This window comes from Borostomias antarcticus (genome assembly GCF_949987555.1).
Source record: "Borostomias antarcticus genome assembly, chromosome: 4".
NCBI lineage: Eukaryota > Metazoa > Chordata > Actinopteri > Stomiiformes > Stomiidae > Borostomias > Borostomias antarcticus.
In genome coordinates, this window is record NC_140237.1 from 31,279,924 (window position 1) to 31,303,972 (window position 24,049).

Genomic DNA, 24,049 nt, shown 5'->3' on the forward strand with positions numbered 1-24,049 from the left:
TGCATTGTGGGATGTAGACTATTTCAGTCGTATCATCTGGACTCACGTTCCTGTGCTACACAGTAGACCATTCAGCGAGGGTAAAGGGTAGAGCAGCTGGCCTGGCATTGCCAGACCCAATTCTCAAGTGCGAAGTGGACTGGAAATTCTCAGTTCATCTTCAGTTTCCAAGGGGCGTGGCCGACGGGTGCAAGCCAAAATGCATCGCATAGACCTACAACAAATCAGAGCAACGGAACGTGGGTTAGTCGTCGTATCGAGTGGATGTGATTGGCCTGACCGAGGCCAGGTTGAGTGGATGAGGAGGACCAGACTTATCTGTGGAGAGAGAGAGTGTAAGCTCACGTGACCAGGATGGCGAAGCCAGGCTAGCGGTTAGCCCTCTTCGTTGGTAGACATTTTGTTAAGACATTTTTTTGTCAGCTTTGCCTTTGTGGCACCAACACTATACTTCCAGCATGAGCTAGCTATTATAGGACTGATGATCTGATAGGTCTAGGTTTGATTATTATTCCTATCTAGGTTTGATTATTATTCCTAGCATCCTGCATCTCCCACACCAGTCTGTGATGAGGCATCGGGTCTGTGGCGTTCTCAGGGCCGGCCTGTGTTGTCTGCTGAGCGGCTGTTTTCATTGGACAGGGGGATGCTGAGCGGCTGTTTTCATTGGACAGGGGGATGAAAAACCTGCAACACTTGTCTTTATTTTAGACCAGTGGCAGTAGACCTACAGGAACTGAAGGGGTTTGAGAAATGTGTCACTGGCTGCTGTTTTGAAACGTTTCCTGTCTAGAACGGGCATAATCAGCCATCAAAGATGCGAGTGTCCATAGCAGACTGTTTACTCATGAGTCCCCTCTGAGCGTAGGCCGGCTACCGTGCCGCTTCCCGGTTCCATTAAAACCCAGAATGCAGCGGTGTTCTCTTCTTCCTGTCTGCCAGCGCCTCAGCTTCCCTTCGATGTAGTTCTGGTTTCTCCATCGTTCTCCCTGTTTATCAAACAATGTGCGTCTGTGTGTATGTGCGTATGTGTGTGTGCGTGTGTGTGTGTATGTGTGTGTGTGTGTGTGCGCGCGTGTATGTGTGTGTAGGGGGGCCTGGTGGAATGTAGGCCTGTTATCAGGGGGTCTGGACACGTTGACTCTGAGTCCTTTTGAACCTAATTGCTGTAATGTGATGAGAGGGTGAGTCAGGCCCCTGGTGGACAGGTGGGCCGCATGGTCTGAGAGGGCTCTGCTGATTGGCTGAAAGGTCTGAGAGGGCTCTGCTGATTGGCTGCAGGGTCTGAGAGAGCTTTGCTGATTGGCTAAGAGGTCTGAGAGGGCTCTGCTGATTGGCCGCAGGGTCTGAGAGGGATCTGCTGATTGGCCGCAGGGTCTGAGAGGGCTCTGTTGATTGGCCGCAGGGTCTGAGAGGGCTCTGCTGATTGGCCTCCATGTGAGGACAGAGGATAACTGTCTCTCCCCATGTTCGTCCATCATGTGTCACTAGAGCAGACATGGGACAGGTCCCAAAGCAAGGCCGTCCTATCCGACAGGCTGTATCTCAGGTAACTGGAGATCTCCCCCCATAGATGAAACACACTCACATTGGAGGCTACTAAGATTTTTTTTTTTACAGTAAATAGTAAAGAGCTATTTACTGTTAGCTTTCAGTACAACGAGATGTCTTCTGTAGTGCTAATGCGTTCTCTGACCTCAGAGCAGTGTTCAAGTGGAAGGATTCCATTATGGCCGTCTAAGCCTTTATTATGGCTGTCTTTTGTACTGGGAAGCCACGTATACAGCCACTTACACGCCGCCACTCTGGAGCCTGCTGGGTGGAATGGCTCCTCCCTGTCCATTACGTGGAACTGGGTTGACTTAATAATTTGTCGAAATATCACCGACCTATTTACCCCTGCTGTTAACGAGGCATGTAACGTACCATTTCCTTTTTGCCAACGCCTGTGTTCCCATAATGAGAGGAAAAGCGCGTGTGTGTGTGTGCGTGTGTGTGCGCGTGTGTGTGTGCGTGCGTGCGTGTGTGCGTGCGTGTGTGTGTTCCGGTTAGTCCTGCCAGGCAGTAAGGCTGATTTGATCGATGATAATATTCACTTTCCTTTAACGCTGAGCTGCTGCCAGAGGGAGAGAGAATTAACATTCGGAAATAGTCTCACTGCTGTGGAGGCGGAGCTCACTGCCTCGCTCACTCTCTTACTGCTGACTGGTTAATAACACACACACACACACACACACACACGCAGCGACTACGTTGCCAAGTCGCTGCAGCAAGTCCCTCGTTCTCCCTCCGTCTAAATCGCTTCCATTTGCTCCACATTTCACAAGGCTGTTAGGTTGAATTAAATCTGCAATTAACCTTTTGTGAAGGTGGAAGCTCAGCCCACGGGGAGCCAGGCAGCTTATCTCCTGGCACGCCGCCGCCAACGCCGCCCGCTGACTGCGCCCAGCGTGGAGGGTGTTGGTCGGGCCGTGCGTTGCGCAGACTGGACTGGCAGCTGATAAACATTTTTAATTAGGCCGTGCGAGCGTCTGCTGCCGGCCCCCGTAGCGATCCACCCAGGTGCCCCAGAAGAGCGCAGACAAACGCTCCAGCCAATGGCTGATTAAAGAGAGGAAGGGAAAATCACGATGGCATCTGGTGTCTTTATGCAGATCGGAGAGATCTTTGCTGGGTTCCGGAATCGGTAAGACTAGTTAGCCTAGATCCTGGAGTTGGAGTGGAGCCTCTCTCAGCTCTCACCGAGGCCTGTGGTGGGTTTGAGACTGGAGCAGCCTCGTCCCCTGGCGCTGTCAGGGGGGGGTGTTAATCCTGTCCCTGGTTTCCCATACATCCCTCTTCCCTTCCACCAGCTCTGCTGCCAGAGAAGGCTTAGGCCTTCAGCACCCACTATCATCTGCAGCTTCCCACTGGGGCCGGGCCCTTCCCACCCCCCTCTCCTCTCCTCCCCCCTCTCCTCCTCCCTCCTCTCCTCTCCTCTCCCCTCTTTTGTTCTTCTCTTCTCTCCTTTTCACTCCTCTTCTCCTCTCCTCTTCTCTCCTCACCTCCTCTCCTCTTCTCTCCTCTCTCCTCACCTCCTCTCCTCTTTACTCCTCTCCTCTTTACTCCTCTCCTCACCTCCTCTCCTCTTTACTCCTCTCCTCACCTCCTCACCTCCTCTCCTCTTTACTCCTCTCCTCTTCTCTCCTCTTATCTCCTCTCCTCTTCTTTTCAATTCTCTCCTCTTTTCTTGTCTCCTCTTCACTCCTCTTCTCTCCTCTCCTCCTCTCTCCTCTCCTCTCCTCTTCACTCCTCCTCTCACTTTCTCCTTCCCTAGATGTAGGACATTGGCATCAGGATATCCTGGAGGATTTGGGGTCATTCTCATTCCACCAAGAAGGGATCTCCAGAAAGGATCATCTATCTGCACGTTTGGACCGCATGTTGAGTATAGTGTTGAGTACAGCGTGTATCCTGTCAGCTCTGCCTGCCCAGTAGCGGCGATGAGAGAAGGGATACATTCCCCCCTCAACACCAGCTCCTCCAGGGTAGCCCTGAGCACACAGCGGGCCCGGTGTGCAGCGTCCGTCAGCGGGCAGCGTTCAGCTGTCACGTTGAGCGGCGAGAGGTGCAGAGCGGGGCCAGCCCCGTTTCCCCCGACCCCGCCCCTGTGAGCGGCGACATCTGGACGGAGAGCAAAAAGTAGCGCCCACAGCTGTTGCTCCCTGTACCTGGGGGTCAGACGGCCATGTTTACGGTGGGATCAAACGGGGCCGGGGTGTAATTATCACCCCTTAACCACCCCCCCTCCACCCCACCCCCTACACACACACACCCCCGGTCTTGTCGGAGCCCATTCTCCTGCGGCCTAAGCCCCGCCTCTAACCCTCTGGGAGGGGGCTGGTGAAGGGCCGATTGCTAGAGAGTCCTCTGGAATGACCGCCCCCTCCTCCCGGCCTCTCCAGCGACATTTCCACTCTCCTCTCGCTCATGGTCTGGTCTGTACTCCCTCAGGTCCTCCTCCAGCCTCTTCTCCCTCAGGTCCTCCTACAGCCTCTACTCCCTCAGGTGCTCCTACAGCCTCTTCTCCCTCAGGTCCTCCTACAGCCTCTTCTCCCTCAGGTCCTCCTACAGCCTCTACTCCCTCAGATCCTCCTACAGCCTCTTCTCCCATGTCTTACCTGCTCTCCCGTCCTCTCTCCCCCCTTCTCCCTCCACACCGTAACGTCTCTCTTCCTCTCCCTGGCCCCTGGCTGTATCGATCGTCTCAGATCAGGGTCAGATTCACGGCCGTCTGGCCGGGCACCAGGTCACACGGTCACTAGCCCGGCTGGCAGCTCAGCTCAGCTCAGCTCAGCTCGGCTCTCCGCTCAGCAACACACGCCCGCCGCGCGCTAAAGGCCAGAACCACGCGTTCTAGGGAGGCTTCAACTATGACCTTCTGGCCTAGCCCTCCAGACTAGAGCACCGCTCAGGAGACGGACGACAGGAGAAGAAAGAGGAACAAACTCAAATCTCATCAGATGGGTTTAGTGTTTCCTGTGGCGGCTCAGGCGGGATGATTTTGCCATCAGCGATGGAGGTCTGATGTGGCGAGGCGGCGTCCTGAACGCGGGTGCTCACGGCGCGTGTTGAGGCGTACGCACTCTGCCGTTGGTCCGTGATCGGAGGGCGGTCCCGGAACCTCAACACCCTCACTTCTCATCGACGGGAAGGAGGCTCCCGGGCAGGAAAGGCATGACCTCCGAACATAAATGTTGACGAGGGAGTGTTGATGGAAGTGTTGAGGAGTTCTTAGGGCGTTGTGGGTGGAGAGAACTGCTTTACAAAGCAGACCAGACCGGTGCTCTTCTGATGTTCTCTAGCCCGTCTCCTTTCTCTTCTCTGACCCCCCTGTCCCGGCCCCATCAGGTACCAGGGGTGTCCAGCCGGAGAACCCCCCCCCCCCCCCCCCCGGGGCCCCCCGTCACTGACGCAGGCCCGGGGTTTCTAAAGGGGCCACTTTGGGTCCCTCCTCTCTTAGTTTACGCTCGGCCATGACGTCTATAAACATGGTGAAGTGGAGAAAATGGACTTAATAGGAGGGTGGCCTGTGTCTTCGGGGACTGTTTAGGGTAGAGACACGGGGAAAGAGTACACGTGAACATTTCACTCTCAATCACTGGAGTTTGTGTATAAACATTTCGTCTGCATGCTCTCCGACGCCCACATCCCAGTTCCTGTTGGTCCGCGGGCTTCCTTGGGCGGCGCTCGCTAAGTGCTGGCTCCACGGACCACCGGGTCTCCGCAAATATGCTTCAACCCGCCCCAAAGCTATCATTACCATCCACAATAAAAAATAAAAACCCAACCAATATCAGCCAGTCTTACTTGTTTACTTACTTGTATTTTATGAAGGGTTTTAATTGAGTTCCTGGCCTCGATGTCAGAGCGTTTCACGCCACTGATCGGCCCTGTGAAAGCTGCGAGTGTGTGTGTGTGTCTGTGAGTGAGTGTGTGTGTGTGTGTGTGTGTGTGCGTGCGTGCGTGCGTGCGTGCGTGCGTGCGTGCGTGCGCGCGCGCGCGCGCGAGTGTAGCTGAAGATGCTGTCGGCTCGCAGACTCGTAGTAGGGATGTTGAGTGATTGCCCTGCGCCTGAGGTGACGTCTTGACTGACGGCCTCTTTCTACACTGTCACGCCTGATCCCACATCTACACTAATCTGATATTTGCACCAACGTTAGATCTCCCTCTCTTCACGCCTCGTCAAAAGCCGCAGCACGCTGGCCTCGGAGCTCTCTGATTGGCTTAGCCCGTGCTGACATGTCTCTCATCATCTCTGATCAAACACCATATGCATACAGAGCGTATTTTAGTTTGCTCATGCCTGTGGGTTATAAACGCCAGGCAGGGTTCTTTTTTTAAGAGTGTTGTTTGTACAGTACTGATTGTACAGGACGCAGATGTCTGGTGTCTGCGCTCAGTAAAGCATGCACACGAATCAGACTAACCCCTATCTTACCCCTATGGCTGCCCACGTGTGGGGTGCAGGGAGCCTGCTGGGAAACGGCTCTGGAGGTGCCTCCTCCCCGGCCCCTCAGACAGGGCTGAGCTCCTCTGGCCTGCTGGGTGTTTTTAGAGAAAGGGAGGAGGAGGAGGAGGAGGAGGAGGGAGGCGGCGGAGAAGCGTCCCTCTGTTGTCCTGCCAGGCTGGTTGGATCGGGCCCTGCCAAGGCCAACTCTGGTCCTCTGATACGCATGTCCCTGTACCACGGGCCGAGCCAGGCTTGTCCCGGGCCAGGAAGACTCCCCCTGGGCGTCCTGCTGCTCTCATCTCCTCCGACACACAGAGCAGAAGCTGTGTCTCGACCGCACAGGCCCTTGTAATCCCAACGCCACAGCACTGGGAACTGAAGAGCCGTTTAAGGGTCTTGAAAGACTTCGTACTCCCTCTCTTCCCCCCAACGCGTTACCAACCCAGTTTCCCTGTGTTTCAGACAGTCAGGGTGGAAGACTAACCCAGTTTCCCTGTGTTTCAGACAGTCAGCGTGGAAGACCAACCCAGTCTGTGTTTCAGACAGACAGGGTGGAAGACCAACCCAGTTTCCCTGTGTTTCAGACAGTCAGGGTGGAAGACCAACCCAGTTTCCCTGTGTTTCAGACAGTCAGGGTGGAAGACCAACCCAGTTTCCCTGTGTTTCAGACCGTCAGGGTGGAAGACCAACCCAGTTTCCCTGTATTTCAGACAGTCAGGGTGGAAGACCAACCCAGTTTCCCTGTGTTTCAGACAGTCAGGGTGGAAGACCAACCCAGTTTCCCTGTGTTTCAGACAGTCAGGGTGGAAGACCAACCCAGTTTCCCTGTGTTTCAGACAGTCAGGGTGGAAGGAGCAGTAAGCCGTGTGCCCTGGTGAGGAGGAGGAGACATTCTCAGTCACACAGCAGCAGAGGGCTGTCAAACCCAGTGACCGAGCCTTCAGGAAGCTGCTTGTAGGCTTTTCTTAGAAAGTGTATTTTTGAAGTGTTTTTTTTTTGGGGGGGGGGGGGGTTATGGAAAATGAATGCTCTGAAGATCTTGTTTGACTCTTCAACCTGGTCTGTTTTAAAATAATTCACTGATCATCACCAGAGAATGAATTCAGCCTCTGTGTGGCGTAATGGATCCAAGTCAACTCACAGTGGGGATCACGTCAGTGAGTAATACAGTATTAACACTGAGCATACATATTGGTCAACTCATACACTGAAATACGTTTTTGACTTGATCCCTTCTTGCTCAACTCATCTTTTCCATTCGTGCCCATGAGGTTAAACTTGCCTCAGTGCTGCACCAGCGAACGTTCCTCCAACGCTGTCTGCTGTCCTATAATCCCCTGTAATCTGTAATTACTACCACAGTATTCTCTCATATAATTACTACCACAGATTTAACTGTAGGCTAATTCATGTCTGACCTCCCATGGCTTTCCCCGTCTTCAGCTTTACGGCGACGGGGTGTGAATCTGTCAGTATGGAGGATGAGGGACTGGTGCTGTCGACACCACGTCGCACGTCAGTTTCGTTTCCACCCTCGCTCGCCCACGCTGGGCTTGTTTGATCTCACGTCCTCTGACCTGCCGAAGCATGACCACGTCTCATAAACACCGCTTTATCCGGCTACGCCACCGAAAGGCTAGCGATTAGACAGGCGGTATTTATAGGAGTGAGTTTCTAATCTGTTCCAACTCGGTCATACTGTCTCGCCCTTGATAGTGCCTGACTGTTACTGTACCACAACCCACCTAAAATATTAAGATGCCACTAACTGATGAAGCAATGTTATTAGTATCAGCCCAAACTTAAAGCTACAGTAGTTACGACTTTCATACGATTTTAAACATTTAAATATATCTATATTTCGATGTTAAATCGAGAGGGAGCCGTGAATGAGCTCCTCTGTGAAAATCTTTGTAGACCGCTTTTTGGTTCTGCTGCAGGAATACAAAAATTTGGTGTCCGGGAACAACACCAGAGTAAAAAAAAAAAAAAAAACTACAAATGAAAGTTTGGAGCTGAGGGTGCCTCCTCCTCCCATAGAGGCGTGGCCGCCGGATTCAAAGCATGAGTGCATGATGAGACTCCATCGGCAGCACGGGTCGTTCTTCTACAGCCTTAAAGGAGTAGTAAAGGGGAAATGCATGTTTAGCCCTGTTTTAAAGTCGCACTGAAATGAAGCATTCTGTCCCATTTTGGTTCCCATAATTGGTCATAGTGTTCACCTATTCAACGATGTATGCCAAAAAAAAATACAAAAAATCTACTTTTGTAATCTTATATCAAAGTATATAATTTCTTACTTCCTGGAAAACGGTAGGTCACGTGCAATGACGACAACAGGTACCTTAGATTTTAGGCCAATAATCTCACGACATCCACCCGTCAATCAACGCCATCATTCTATCGAATCTGTATAAAGTTCTTAAAACCCGTCCACTTGTCAATGTTCCAATCAAATTCCTCATAGCTTGTTTGCGTCGGAAATACGTCAAACTACGGAAGTTAGATGATCTCAAGCGTCTGTTTCAGTGCGACTTTAAGGTTACTTATGATCATATACAATGGTTCAGATCAAAACGTTGAAAGCTCTTTTGAGAAAATCTGATAATTGCTCTACCACCGTTTAGGTCATACAATGGATGTGGGTGGGCACCGTGAAAAATCATTCAAAAACATGTTAAACTCTCGATTTCAAAGACAAGAAGCTCACCGAGGGGGTAATTGGTGTCCATTGGTGTTCTGACATCAAATTCGCCACAAAGTATGAATCCTGTAGGGTTTTATTGATCATTTTATGAAATCCATTGACTTGTATTGAAGCGACCGTTGTAGATGTGTAGATCAATCCGCAGAGAGGATTCAGGAAGCGGAACTACTTCAAGGCATTGCGCGAGATCGGAATCAGTTCAAGCAGAGGTTTACACACTTATGTGCTGCGACTAAATAGTTCTATGCTAAATATTTTTACAAGAAATTGAGATTTTAACATGTTTTTTGAATGATTTTTCACAGTGCCCACCCACATCCATTGTATGACCAAAACGGTGGTAGAGCAATTATCAGACTTTCTCAAAAGTACTAGTTTTGTCAACGTTTTGATCTGAACCATTGTATATGATCCTAAGTAACCTTAAAACAGGGCTAAACATGCATTTTCCCTTTACTACTCCTTTAATAGGGCATGTGGGCGTGTCCACGAGCCGTGAATGTGAGGAGCCAGGATGTTGGCAGATGGAGCGTTCCCTCCTTTCTAGCTCGTAGCTAGCTAGCTCGTAGTTCGCTCCTAGCATTACTAGCTTGTAGCTAGCTAGCTTGTAGTTAGCTCCTAGCATTACTAGCTCATAGCTAGCTAGCCCCACAGCCAGTGGGTCCCAGTCCCAGAGCACCACTGGAGAAACACTGGTGTGTGTGTGGATGGATGCCTACCATTGTCCCAGAGTCACAGGCATGTGTGATGCTTCCCTCCCAGGGGACGCCAAGAATTAGTCTCTCTCTGACTCTCTCTCTCTCTCTCTCTCTCTCTCTGACTCTCTCTCTCTCTCTCTCTGTCTCTCTCTGACTCTCTCTCTCTCTGTCTCTCTGACTCTCTCTGTCTCTCTCTCTCTCTCTCTCTCTCTCTCTCTCTCTGACTCTCTCCCTCTCTCTCTCTCCCTCCCTCTCTCTCCCCCCTCTCTGTCTCTCTCTGACTCTCTCTCTCCCTCTCTCTCTCCCTCCCTCTCTCTCTCTCTCTCTCTCTCCCTCCCTCTCTCTCTCTCTCTCTCTCCCTCCCTCTCTCTCTCTCTCTCTCTCTCCCTCCCTCCCTCTCTCTCTCTCTCTCTCTCCCTCCCTCTCTCTCTCCCCCCCTCTCTCTCCCCCCCCCCCTCTCTCTCTCCCTCTCTCTCGTGCCTGTGGAGGTGTTAGATTGGCAGCTACAGTAATCAGGCCCTCAGCTGCATCCACTAACACCAGGCCTCCACAGGAACATCTACCCTGGTGCTTACACACACACACACACACACACACACACACACACACACACACACACAGAATAAACAGTGAACTCAGTCACCTCACTTTCAGATTCAAGCTCTTCCATTCTATCTGAATTGGAAGGAAATACTATGTTCTGCGCTGCCACTGTCCTGGTAGCTGGCATTGCTTGAACGGGCATTCACTTATAGGGATACCTTTCTCTAACTAGCATTAGCATATTTTGATACTGACTGTTGGACTGTATATGATTGGATAAAAGCAATTTAGACTCAGAATAGCCTGCAAATTCCCCATAGAGAACCTGCTGTGTTTATAGTTCCTCAGCTGGGGAGCTGTGAGGTCATATCCTGTTTAGACATTTGCTCCTGATGCCCCTCTGGCCTATTCTCAGAGAACCAGATCCTGTGGCTTCAGCCATCTTGTGACTGGCTGACTGACTGACTGACTGGCTGACTGGCTGACTGACTGACTGACTGACTGACTGACTGACTGACTGACTGACTGGCTGACTGACTGACTGGCTGACTGACTGACTGTCTGACTGACTGACTGACTGACTGTCTGACTGACTGACTGTCTGACTGTCTGACTGACTGGCTGACTGGCTGGCTGGCTGGCTGGCTGGCTGACTGACTGACTGACTGACTGACTGACTGACTGACTGACTGACTGACTGACAGGCTGAGCGATGCAGGTGCAGTCACAGCTTAGCCAGCCGGTCCTGTGTGCCCCACTGTCCACATGAGAGAACGGAGCTTTTCAGCCGCATGGGGGTGGAGATATGGAGATATTCATGAACAGTCTGTGACCGGAGCCAGGTCTGGCTTATTATGCTGCATGGTCCAGATACATAAGCCCCTTGCTGATTTACAGGTTCCTGACTGGTGCTGAAATACGCCCAACCAGCACGGACGGGGCCGCGAGAGAGGCATGCTGGGTATTCCTGGGCCGTAGTGGCGAGGTACAGTAGTGCAGGAAGGCAATGCCTGCGCTAGCTACTGGTCCCAGGCTGGCTGTACACCCTCTCTCCATCTAAAGGACCAGCTATATGGAATTTCCTATGTTGTTTTCTTTTTTTTATGCCAGAATTTCCGATGGTGCATTTTTCCTTTTCAGCCCATTAGATTTCCTGTCTGTCCTTCGGCACTTCAGCAGAACTTTGTCTGTGATTTCGTTGCCAAGAATAGAAATTCTACACGACGCTTTCAGGGGGCTGCTTTCAGCGGTCTCCTGCTACCCACTTTATTAAAGAAAAAGCGAGCGTTTTGAGACATAATTACAGCAAGACAATAGGCTCTCTCAATACAGACGTTTACCGTTCAGACTGTGTGCATCAGCCTGTAATAGTACTCTGCGTTTGGCATTCCATGCATCTGTGGATGGGCTGATTTCAGTGGGAGATAAGCTGATCTGGGTGTTACTCTATCCTCCAGAGAGGGCTCAGAAATGGGCCCTCTCCTCTCCAGGAAGCGATGATGGACTTATTTTCGGACCGCGGTGAATTGGTCTCTTTTCAGACCTCTCCAAGCGTGTTTGGATATGCTATCAGGATGCATTAGCAGGAGTCCCCCAGTCCCCTCAGTGATATCCGGCTGGTCTGCCCAGAGGAGGGGGCGGGGTGTGAGGGCGCGCTATCAGGAAAGGCCCAGGCCCGCAGAGGCCCGGCTGTGCGGAGAAGGCGCTCTGGGCGTGAGTCGAGCCAGGAGGCCCTCTAACATAACTGCTTATCAGTCCAGATAGACGCCCCATTGTACTTTAATGTCCAGATTAGGAGTGGTGGAACAAGATTAGTCATTGATTTGTTTTTCTTGCCTTGGCACCGAACCAGGCCCTCTGCTGGCATGTCACTTTAGCACAGTGACACGCTCCTCCAACGCTGGATGCCACAGTGTCTTGAACACCATACCAGAAGGGAAATGGACTAATGGAAAAATCAATGCACGACGCTCTTATAGGACACATTAAGTCGAAATGAAAAATCCATATGTCTGCATTCTCTGCTGCTTAGCTTTTATGGTATAGGCTTTTGTTGGCCACATGGAGGCCGCACCGGACGAGCCTCTGACTCACTTTACTCAGTAAATCTCTCCGGGCCACTTCAGTCAAATGCGCTGGGGTGGGAAGGGAGGATCATTAAACGTTTCATCTTCTAAAAGTTGAATGAATGAAGCACAGAGCGTTAGAGGTTGCCAAACCCCAGCCCGGCGCCGATGCCTGCCTGGTCCTGCCCTCCTGGCTCAGAGGATCAATCAGGAAGGCCTGGGTAACGGCTTACTAACTGATCCCCGATCAGCAGTCAGGAAGGCCTGGGTAACGGCTTACTAACTGATCCCTGATCAGCAGTCAGGAAGGCCTGGGTAACAGCTTACTAACTGATCCCTGATCAGCAGTCAGGAAGGTCTGGGTAACAGCTTACTAACTGATCCCTGATCAGCAGTCAGGAAGGCCTGGGTAACAGCTTACTAACTGATCCCTGATCAGCAGTCAGGAGCTGTGAGAACAGTGAAGCACAGTGTGTCTGCCAGGCTGGTAGGAGAGGATATTCCTGGCGCCGCTGGTTACAGTAGTAGTGGTACTTGTATTCAGTAGTAGTACTTGTATTCAGTAGTAGTGGTACTTGTGTATTCAATAGTAGTAGTACTTGTATTCAGTAGTAGTAGTACTTGTATTCAGTAGTAGTGGTACTTGTATTCAGTAGTAGTACTTGTATTCAGTAGTAGTGGTACTTGTGTATTCAATAGTAGTAGTACTTGTATTCAGTAGTAGTAGTACTTGTATTCAGTAGTAGTGGTACTTGTGTATTCAGTAGTAGTAGTACTTGTATTCAGTAGTAGTGGTACTTGTGTATTCAGTAGTAGTGGTACTTGTGTATTCAGTAGTAGTGGTACTTGTGTATTCAATAGTAGTAGTACTTGTATTCAGTAGTAGTGGTACTTGTATTCAGTAGTAGTAGTACTTGTATTCAGTAGTAGTAGTACTTGTATTCAGTAGTAGTGGTACTTGTGTATTCAGTAGTAGTGGCACTTGTGTATTCAGTAGTAGTAGTACTTGTATTCAGTAGTAGTAGTACTTGTGTTCAGTAGTAGTAGTACTTGTGTTCAGTAGTAGTGGTACTTGTGTATTCAGTAGTAGTAGTACTTGTATTCAGTAGTAGTAGTACTTGTGTTCAGTAGTAGTAGTACTTGTATTCAGTAGTAGTGGTACTTGTGTTCAGTAGTAGTGGTACTTGTATTCAGTAGTAGTAGTACTTGTATTCAGTAGTAGTAGTACTTGTATTCAGTAGTAGTAGTAGTACTTGTATTCAGTAGTAGTGGTACTTGTGTTCAGTAGTAGTGGTACTTGTGTATTCAGTAGTAGTAGTACTTGTATTCAGTAGTAGTAGTACTTGTATTCAGTAGTAGTGGTACTCGGGCCTAGTGGCCCATAGGGCAGGAGCTTATCTCCTGGTTCCTTAGCGTGAGGCAGCTTGATGTTCAAGTCCACCCCCTGGACATGACGCTAGTATGTCGCAGGGACTCACCCCCAATCCAACCCTTGATGCTGAGTGCCAAGCAGGGAGGCATTGGATACCATTTTTATAGTCTGACTATAAAATATTATAGTATATATAATTTATATAGCATTTATGTATTTATAGTATGACTCGACCGGGGAACTCACAACCTCCCAGTCTCAGGGCGGACACTCTAACCACAAGGCCACTGAGCTGGTTTATGTTTGTAAAAGTAAAAGTACATGAAGTACATCCAGTCCATGTCCCCTCCAAGAGCCTGAACACCCTGAGAGATGATTCAGGACGTTATCCAGCCAGGCAGGTCTGATGGAAGGTTCTAGCTGGTCAGAAGGACCTACTGGAAGGTTCTAGCTGGTCAGAAGGATCTACTGGAAGGTTCTAGCTGGTGAGAAGGACCTGCTGGAAGGTTCTAGCTGGTCAGAAGGACCTACTGGAAGGTTCTAGCTGGTCAGAAGGACCTACTGGAAGGTTCTAGCTGGTGAGAAGGACCTACTGGAAGGTTCTGAGGACCTGCTGGAAGGTTCTAGCTGGTGAGAAGGACCTGCTGGAAGGTTCTAGCTGGTCAGAAGGACCTACTGGAAGGTTCTAGCTGGTCAGAAGGACCTACTGGAAGGTTCTAGCTGGTGAGAAGGACCTACTGGAAGGTTCTGTGGAGCACCGTGGCAGGATCAGTCTGCTAACTGAAGGTGCAGCTCTGCCTGAACACGCTGTCGTGTAGAGGGTGGGAGACATGGTCTGTGACGGCCACCAGCATTCCTGTTTGCTCCCTAACATTGCTCCCTAACGTTGCTCCCTAAAGTTGCTCCCTAACAATACTCCCTAACATTGCTCCCTAACGTTGCTCCATAACGTTGCACCCTAACATTACTCCCCAACGTTGCTCCCTAATGTTGCTCCCTAACGTTGCTCCCTAACGTTGCTCCATAACGTTGCACCCTAACATTACGACGTTCGCTGCACCGCCACAAAACCGTCCACCTATTGAAATGCTCACGTTCGAGATCACGCTGCGGTCGAGTTTCATTCAATTTAATCTGGGAATTTAAGGGGATGTTGGAATTTAGTTGTCGCCCGTGCTTTGATGTTACTGGTCCTCTCCCCATCTCCACCACCGGCCCCCGGGACTCCCAGCTCTAGAGGAGCCTGTCACGGAGCGCGTGTCCGCGGGGAACAAAGGACCCTTTCTGTCCGTCCCCCGGGCCTGTCCCGTCCTCACGTCCTCTCTCAGCACCCTAGGGGTAAGCGGAGCCGGGCTCGTCCGGCGGCGCCGAGTGACGAGGCCCTTATCGGGACGAGCGTCCCTCTCCGCGCTCGGAAGCTTCGTCTGGCTTCGCCGGGTGCGTCTCGCCCCTCACCTCCCCGGGGGCCGCCTTAAAATCCCCCGCTCACCTGAAAGTGCAGGATGAAGTAGGAAGTAGATCCGGTTCAGAGATTGCGCCTCGTTCGGATCAGCGCTCGTGGGGATGCGAGGAGACAGAACTACGTTTAAGCGCCGTGGCGCAGACAGAGCCTTCTCTGTGCTTGTCGGTAAAGTAGGCTAATTGTTTCCGTAGCTTTGTCGATTCAGATCTCTCTACCCCGCGGCTCTGTGCTGGTATCCTATAGACTCTCTCAGCTCCATCAGCCCACAGATACGACTGGTGTTGCCTCACAGACGAGCGTTACAGCCAAGATACGGGGTGTCAATACTGATGGTCCAGGGTTGCATCTAGAACATTCCCTGGCTATATAGTCCATAGAATCTAACCGCCTGTGGTATCGGCTAGTCTTTATTGAGCTGTGCATTTCAAATGGAGGAAAGGAAGGAAAACCTTTGTGGCCTGGATCTAGTCACTGTTAAGGGCTCTGATGAACAAAAAGGTGGATCAAATAGTCCTAGTCAGCGAAGCCCAAAGCTGGGCCGGTCCATACGCCCAGAGCCGGTTCTGTCCGTCCCTACGGTATGAGCAGGGGCTGAGAGATGGGCTCAGCCGGCCAGGCCCGGTGTCGGGTTCACCGCTGTCTCTGTCCCGGGTTTGGAGAGGCCTGGAGGGGTAAGCCCCCCACCCCTGCCACGCTGGCAGCCCCCCAGGGCCCTGCAGACTTCTCCCCTTCATCAGCATCTCCAGACCACTGGAGAGAGAACCATTAATCTACAGACTACAGACTTTATCATCTAGAAGAAGAAATCCTTCTCTCATTCGTCACCCCGCATACTATACTCTAACATGCGTGCGCACACGAACACACACACACACACACACAAACACACACACACACACACACACATTCATTTAGGATTGCCGATGAAATTTTCTCTGCTCAACCCCTCCCTCTGCCCTTCCCCCAAGGGCAAACAAGGTCACGTGCCTGAGCCGCGCCCGGGGACCGTTCCAAGCGCTCCTGTCCGTCTTCACCAGGGACGAACAGCGTCAGGGATCTGTTCTTCTGCATGTTTTTCATATCGGGTTCTTTATGGGAGAACCCCTTGCGAACACGGGGAGAACATGCGTACGTGAGAAAAAGAGTCAGCACACTGGAGCATATAGAGAAATGGAATGTTCCCAATAGTTTAATAAATACTAACGTTCCGATCTTAATCGATCTTCATCAGAATTGTCTTCAGAACATGCGTAGGCACAGAAAGTCCCGGGAGGCGTTCTTGTGACGAGGAGAGGAGCTGAGTATTGGAACCGGCCCGAGAGATAGACAGCAGTAGCTGCTGTGTAGGCCTACTGCCACTGGCCTAATCAAGTTGGTGTGCTCTGCTAATTTCCCACAGAAGCAGCTTGTTATTGTGAGTAAACCAAAACACCAAGGATTTGGCATGGATTTCATGATTGTGTGTGTGTGTGTGTGTGTGTGTGTGAGAGAGAGAGAGAGAGAGAGAGAGAGAGAGAGAGAGAGAGAGAGAGAGTGATTTTGTTATCTTGGGCAGAGGCAGAAGATGGAGGCGGAGGGAGACAGACAGGCCTCTTGCCTCAGTCAGAACGGGGTTGCAGGGAACTCAGAGTAGCATGTTAACGCTTGTCCAGCTGGCCTCTTTGTAATGATACAGACAGACAGACATGTACACACACAAATAAACACTTCCTTCTGTTAGCAATCACCCACACACTTACTGTAAAACTTCCTTGGAATCATCTGCGCCGCAGTTTGTGGTGTTGGAAACAGATCAGAAGATAAACGCCATACGTAAGAACTGCTATGCAAAAGCAGTAAAAGACTTTCTTCATTTCTTTGGAACTAGACAACTTTCATAATTGCTTTTTTTTTTTTAGATAATATCTGAATTTTGGAGAGAAAAAACCATGGTGTAGTGTTCAGTGTTCTTTCAGTGTAGCGTATTGTTATGAATTCAAATAATCTAGTGATGGATCGATGTATTCATATTCATCCATGTCCCTGGCTGTGTGGTAGAGGGCGTCCAGATCGGCCAGGATTAGGGCGCTCCTCTGCGGACGCCCGTCTGGTCTTCGTCTGGATCAGAACCTCATATCCTGACTGCTGCAGCTGTAATATCCTGAGCTGGAACCTCAGACTAAGACATGCTGGCTTGTGTTGTCTCCTGACCGAGCTGTTCGGTTCTGTTCGTGGCCCAGGTCCTTGCTGACTCTGCGGTCCGGTACCAGTACCCAGTAGTGGCTGAGTGTTGAGCCTGCAGGGCAGTAGGCCTAGAGGTTCTGTTGGGTAAATGCAAACAGAAGCTTCTGAATGAGAAGTTCCCTCCGTCTCTATTACCTATATTAGACTGGAACAGGATCTCTCCTGGTTTGTTTGCTCTGGATGGAGGATGGTGGAAGCAGTCTTGTTTCTTGTCTGATCCGCAGGCGCTGGATGACGTGAAGGTACGAACGGTGGTCGACCACAACACGTGTGGACCAGCGGGAGTAGCTTCTAATTTTCCCAGGACAGGACAGGAATAGATGGCATTCAGGCGTCCGCGCCTGTTTGCGAGCGGCATGTCTTAACTGTGGTAACTGAGATGAATCGTTCTCAGTTCCAGACAAATGACTCTTTCTGCGATTGAAATCGAATCACAAGGTCTAGAGATCAAAGCGGGGTTGAGTGAGGCCCAGCGCCGCCTTGAGTGAAGATGCAGCTGTGCTCCTCCATCCGCTAGGCTAGGCTAGGCTAACACGCTAGGCTAACACGCAGCACGTCAGAAGCGCGGTGATTAACAGCCTCCCTCTCAGCAGCGCAGGCTAACGTTTATGAAGTCACCTAGCGTGTCAGCGCCACCGGCGGTAGCCTGCCTACCCAGCCTCCAAGACCTCAGCCTCATCCCCTTCGTGGGGCTGCCTGCCATGGATGTGAGAAGAGGCTCCCTAGGCAGGGGAATCAGTTTGGACAGACCTCCCCGCTCCACAAAAGAGCCAATTACAGCCGCATAATGGCGTCCCCAATTAGATTAGCATGGCTCGCCGTGGCGCAGGCGGCGGTATTGTGCTGCAAATTAAACGCAGCCGTCGCCTCTTTCTGCCCCTCCTCCTCCTGTTCTGCCTCTCCTCCTCCTGTTCTGCCTCTCCTCATCCTGTTGTGCCCCTCCTCCTCCTCCTCTGTTGCTCTGCTGCTCTCCTCCGCCGACCGGACCTCCTCTCCGCTCCTCTGAGCAGCCAGACCCCCCCCCCCCCTCCTCCCCCACCCCCACGCTGAGGGATGCGAGCTCTGCAGCAGGGCGCACGCCATGACTCAGCAGCGGAAACCGTTAACGTCGCCGGACCATGATTTAAATCTTACACCTCTCGTCTCGGACGCACACACACACACACACACACACACACACGGTGTGTAGAGGCTGGTGTACTCTTGCATACACACCCACACTCACAATGTGTGTAGAGCCTACTCAGGCCCACACATCAACACACACACCACACAGAATCATCATTGTCATCAATGCAACAGAAATCGCTGTTGTCGGCTATAACCTTTCCCTTCAAATTGTTTTGGTATTTCCGCTTTTCTATCCAAGAGTTAGCACTAGAAAGCCATACCACATCACTTTTCCATCCGTCCACAGACAGGAATAAAGATTATCGGGCTGTCTCTCTCTCTCTCTCTCTCTCTCCCTCTCTCTTTCTCTCTCTCGCTCCCCCCTCTCTCTCTCTCTCTCTCTCTCTCTCTCTCTCCCTCTCTCTTTCTCTCTCTCGCCCCCCCTCTCTCTCTCTCTCTCCCCTTCTCTCTCTCTCCCTCTCTCTTTCTCTCTTTCTCTCTCTCCCTCTGCCTCTCTCCCTCTCTCTCTCCCTCTCTCTTTCTCTCTCTCGCCCCCCTCTCCCTCTCTCTCCCTCTCTCTCTCTCTCTCTCTCTCTCTCTCTCTCTCTCTCTCTTCGGAGGGGAAGGCTAGTGAAAGGAGAGCGAGTCAGGTTAGTGGGGTTTTTCGGGGCGAGGCTACCGTGTCCAGCTGTGAGACAGCAGCGGTCAGCAACCAGCCCGTCAGTCAGGATGTTTATGTCTGCACCTCCCATGGTCACGGTGTCATTACCGGCCCTCTAATCACCTGACCTCTGACCTCTCTGGCCGGCCACCGCAGCTATGAGTCATTATAACGATTTTTCACAGTCGTTACCCCCGTAACACCACCGCTCACTGCACTCTGATGCCTCTGGACCACTCATTATGGGATGAGGAAGAAAGGTAATCATGAGTTATCACCGGCAGATTGAAGCCCCGGTGTGGAACAGAGCTGGAGTGTGGATTGGCCCCTGGCTCGCTGATTAGCCGTCCGCTGGTGGAGAGAACTCACCTCAGTCTTGAGGTCTTCTACTATCTATCTATCTATCTATCTATCTATCTATCTATCTATCTATCTCTCTATCTCTCTATCTCTCTATCTCTCTATCTCTCTATCTCTCTCTCTCTCTCTCTCTCTCTCTCTCTATCATCTGTTCAGTGTAACCAATCATTGTCTTCAAAAGCCTTGTAGCAAATCAATTGAGGATAGGATGCTATCCTCAGTAGAGTCAAAACAAATGTGCTACACCATAAAAACAACCAGCTTTATCAAACCAACAACACAGTCAGGCCCCGTTTATCCTTATAGGGGTTGGTTTTAAAACACATAACCAGCTAAGACCCTGCTGCTGATCCAGGGTCAGTTTGATACTCCAGACTGTCAGTTCAAAACAACCTCTGAGCTAATCCACAAAACAACCCCCTCCCTAATCCACAGACGACATCAACAGAAAGGAGAAAGATTTGAATGTACAACATGGATAGATGTTTGTTGTTTCATGGACGTTGTTGTGTTGTGTACGACTGGCACACATTTGCCAACTGGAAATTGTGAGAGTGCGTGAGCAAGAAAGATAGTGGTAGATCGTAGATTAGGTATCAAACAGGCCTTTTATTATAGCAATTACAGCTCCACTTTGATCCAAGCAAAGAAAGCTCTGGTTCTTATTCTTCACCAGTACTGTGCTTCTTCTGTAGTAATTTCTACAAGCAGATGTAGCTGCAGCCTCTCACATGCTGATAGGAAACGGCAGAGCCAATCCTATTAGTGATATTGGGTTAGGGAGACCGGACTCATAGCAGAGAACAAGGTCTGTTAACCCTTTGTGTACCAAATACATTGACTAGACACTCATGGACAACAGTTATATAAAAAATAAAAAATAAAAAAATTGAAATTATTGCTAGGGAGGGACATTTTAGTAGTTGTTGAGTCGAAAGTTTGCTTCCTTTTTACAACGGCATGTGCTATATGCACTGTCAGGAGTGTTGGTATGGATTGAGATTATTTCTGAAACTCTGCTGAAACGCCTTTGTGGACGGAGATCATTCTCATTCTAAAATACCGTCTTAAAATGAAAGCATATTAGTGTGAACGTCACAATCACAGAGACGAAGCGCGCCCGGCGAGGACACGCCCCCCCGGCGGTCTACCGCCGGCCTCTAGGGCGTCCCTCCTCAGCGAGCGCTGGCCTGACTGCAGACCAGCGGTGATGCCATCGTCCGCCAGCTCCTCTGCCTAAGCAAACATTTTGCCACAGGACCCAAACACTGCAAAGCCAAAGATTACAGCCGGCAATGCACTCTGGGAAAGTGATGAGCGGCCTGGCTCCTGTCAGAACTAAGAGAGAGAAACACCGAACGCTGACTCAATTTACCGTTTAACGAATATAAGCGGAGACAAGCTGTCTGCAATCACCATTAAAAGGGTGGGAATGGACGGAGATTGGCACATAGGAAGGTCTCCGGTGTCGCCATGCCGGGCCGAGCCGCACCGCCGCTGACGGAACACCGTTCACTGTAACGATACCGATCAACCAGCCCGTTAGTTTTAACTGAGGTGCATCATGGGAAACCACAGGGATCCCTTGGAAGAAGGTATCCGTGTTCAGTAACGTCTATAAAAGAGTTAGTCTGCGCTGGAGAAGGAGAGGAAGAGAGGGAATCCGTAGACACACCGCTCTCTCCTCTGTGATGTCATTTTCAGAGCAGGGGAAGTCATGCAAAGGGTTAACCACGGCACGCGTGTCCTAGTTGTAGCCTACTACCGGCGTGCATGTGTTTAATGTAGGAAGCTGTACTACTAGCCATGAATAAATCCACATTAAGGCGGCCATGCGATGCCCCCGGCTCTGATGTAATGGCTGACCTTCACACCTCGGAGCTCAGGTTTGCTCAAGACGCTCATTGATGACAGACGGAGGCCTGTTTTAGTTGGCGACGCGCCCGCTCTTAGGAGAAGAGGAACGCGCAAGGCAGAGCCATGGAAAAGCAAAGAGTTACTCAGTTCCTGTGCGCGTGTTCAGGTTCAGGTATCGCGTTCCCCGGCGCTCAGGGGCAGCCTCTGTTCCCGTCCTGCCCGGTTCCATGTAGGGCCGTTCCCCGGGGGGCGCGCTTGTGGCCGCATTCCAGAGCCGTCCTCTTCTGAGCGGCAGCGTGGTTCGTAAATAGAGCCCTGGCCTCTCTGATGCCCCCTTCATCGAGAGGCAACAACACAGACCCTTCCTTCTTGACCCTGGCTGAGCCGCTGCCAACCGGGGCCTTAGCAGCTCTGTTCCTCAGTTTGCACATACGGCCTCCTGTGATTTGGGGGAACATTGGGTTTGAGAAGCTCCGACGGCCCTCGCGGTAAACACTCACTCACCAGGGTGAGTCACCCGTCAATATTTGAGCGTTCGCCGAGCGCTCCACAATGAGCTCCTTGAGCCTAATTTGCACGTTAGCGCACGCTAAACGGCAGCTCTGTAGCTCTGCAGATATTCACATCTTTATTAAATCTATAATCAGCACAATGTTTATTGAGAAGGGGTTGGCCGCGCGTGAGCTCCGTAAAATGCGAGCCTGTCCGGCGGTTTTTCTGCCGTCACACCGTAACGCGATCTCCCTCCATGTGACTGTACTGCTTGTGTACTGTATACGTGTTTATGTATGAGAGCTTGTGTGTTTGAGAGCATCATGGCGTCACTGACCCACGCCCTCTCTCTCCCATCTCCACCCAGATGCAGCAGCTGTTCTACGAGAACTACGAGCCCAACAAGAAGGGCTACATCCGGGACCTCCACAACAGCAAGATCCACCGCGCCATCACCCTCCACCCCAACAAGAACCCGCCCTACCAGTACCGGCTCCACAGCTACATGCTGAGCCGCAAGATCGCAGAGCTGCGCCACCGCACGGTCCAGCTGCACCGCGAGATCGTCCAGATGGGGCGCTACGGCGCGGCCGAGCCCAGCCGCGAGGACCTCCAGCTGGGCGTGGCGCCCTCCTTCATGCGCTTCCACCCGCGCCTCAGAGAGGAAGTCCTGGAGTGGGAGTTCCTCACGGGGAAGTACCTGTTCTCCGCCTCCGAGGGCCAACCCCCGCGCCGGGGCATGGACTCCTCCCAGAAGCTGGCCCTGGACGACATCATCATGCAGGTGATGGAGATGATCAACGCCAACGCCAAGACGCGGGGGCGTGTGATTGACTTTAAGGAGACCCAGTACGGCTACCGAAGGGTGAACCCCATGTACGGGGCGGAGTACGTGCTCGATCTCCTCCTGCTGTACAAGAAGCACAAAGGCAAGACCATGACGGTGCCCGTGAGGAGGCACGCCTACCTCCAGCAGACCTTCAGCCAGATCCAGTTCCGGGAGGAGGAGGAGATGGACGCCAGGGCGCTCGCCAGCCGCATCAACCAAGACCAGGACTCCCTCTCCTTCCTGTCCAACTCCCTGAAGATGCTGGTCCCCTTCAAGCTGGCCGGCTCCAGCCAGGACCAGAAGGAGCCCAAAGAGCAGAAGGTCAACATCCTGGTGCCTCTGTCGGGGCGCTACGACATCTTCGTCCGCTTCATGGCCAACTTCGAGAAGGCGTGTCTGATCCCCAACCAGAACGTCAAGCTGCTGATCCTGCTCTTCAGCACGGACAACAACACGGAGCGGGTCAAGCAGGTGGAGCTGATGAGGGAGTACCACATCAAGTACCCCCGGGCCGAGATGGAGATCAAGCCCGTTCCCGGCTCCTTCTCCCGGGCGCTGGCGCTGGAGGTGGGATCCTCGCACTTCTCCAACGACTCGCTGCTGTTCTACTGCGACGTGGACCTGCTCTTCACCGCCGACTTCCTGAAGAGGTGTCGGGGGAACGCGGTCCAGGGGGAGCAGACGTACTTCCCCATCATCTTCAGCCAGTACGACCCCCGGGTGGTCTACGCTGGCAAGGTGCCCAGCGAGAACCACTACGTCTTCACCTCCAAGACCGGCCTCTGGAGGCACTACGGCTTCGGGATCGTCTGCGTCTACAAGGGAGACCTGGTCCGAGCCGGGGGCTTCGATACCTCCATACAAGGGTGGGGACTTGAGGACGTGGACCTCTTTAACAAATTTGTCCAATCAGGGATGAGGTTGTTCAGAAGTACAGACACCGGGATAGTGCACGTGCACCACCCGGTCATATGCGATCCCAACCTGGAGGCCAAGCAGTACAAGATGTGCCTGGGCTCCAAGGCTTCCTCGCATGGCTCGACACAGCAGCTGGCTGAACTGTGGCTCGAGAAGAATGACCATGGCTTCAGGAGGATGGGCAGCAGCCCCAATAACGGCTCGGTCCGGACAGCGTGAGGACGGTCCAGACGCCGCCCGACGGGACCCAGCCGGACACCTCTGGCGGGCGCTCGGTCCCCCCTCTCATCTTTTTAACTACCTAATTTATTTTTTACAGAAACAAAAGACGTACATGGATATATTTTGGAAATATGCTTCTTTTTTTAAGAAAATGAACAAAAAAAAACCCACCATGAACATTGAACTGAAACAGACTTGACTCTAGAAGTAAACTTTTATAAATTAATGATATCAGAGAATATTGATGTCAAATGTTATTTTGGATGGGCCTAATAATGGGAGCAAGAAGTCTCCTCAAGTCTGTTACCAGAACAAAGACCATCGTGTTTTCAAGAGAGACGATGGGGTCTGGGGATGTGGGGGTTATTGTGATGTACCTCAGTGAAGTACATTTACAAGGTCTTAAGTATTTCATTTGTGTGTGTGTGTGTGTGTGTGTGTGTGTGTATGTGTGTATGTGTGTATGTGTGTATGTGTGTGTGTGTGTGTGTGTATTCTTGATTGTGAATGTTTACAGGAGGGTGATATAAACAAACA

At 51.4% G+C, this 24,049-nt stretch overlaps 1 protein-coding gene across 1 annotated transcript in view; it reads left to right on the forward strand.

Moving 5' to 3' along the window:
* Positions 1–23,509, forward strand: part of chsy1 (chondroitin sulfate synthase 1) — a gene marked incomplete at its 3' end in the record, with an annotated part of 46,715 nt that extends 23,206 nt beyond the window's left edge. Inside the window, exon 3 of the mRNA XM_084436632.1 lies at positions 21,911–23,509. Within this exon, the coding sequence (XP_084292758.1) occupies positions 21,911–23,509 (1,599 nt within the window). The remainder of the gene's footprint in view (positions 1–21,910) is intronic.
* Between the last annotated feature and the right edge of the window lie 540 nt (positions 23,510–24,049).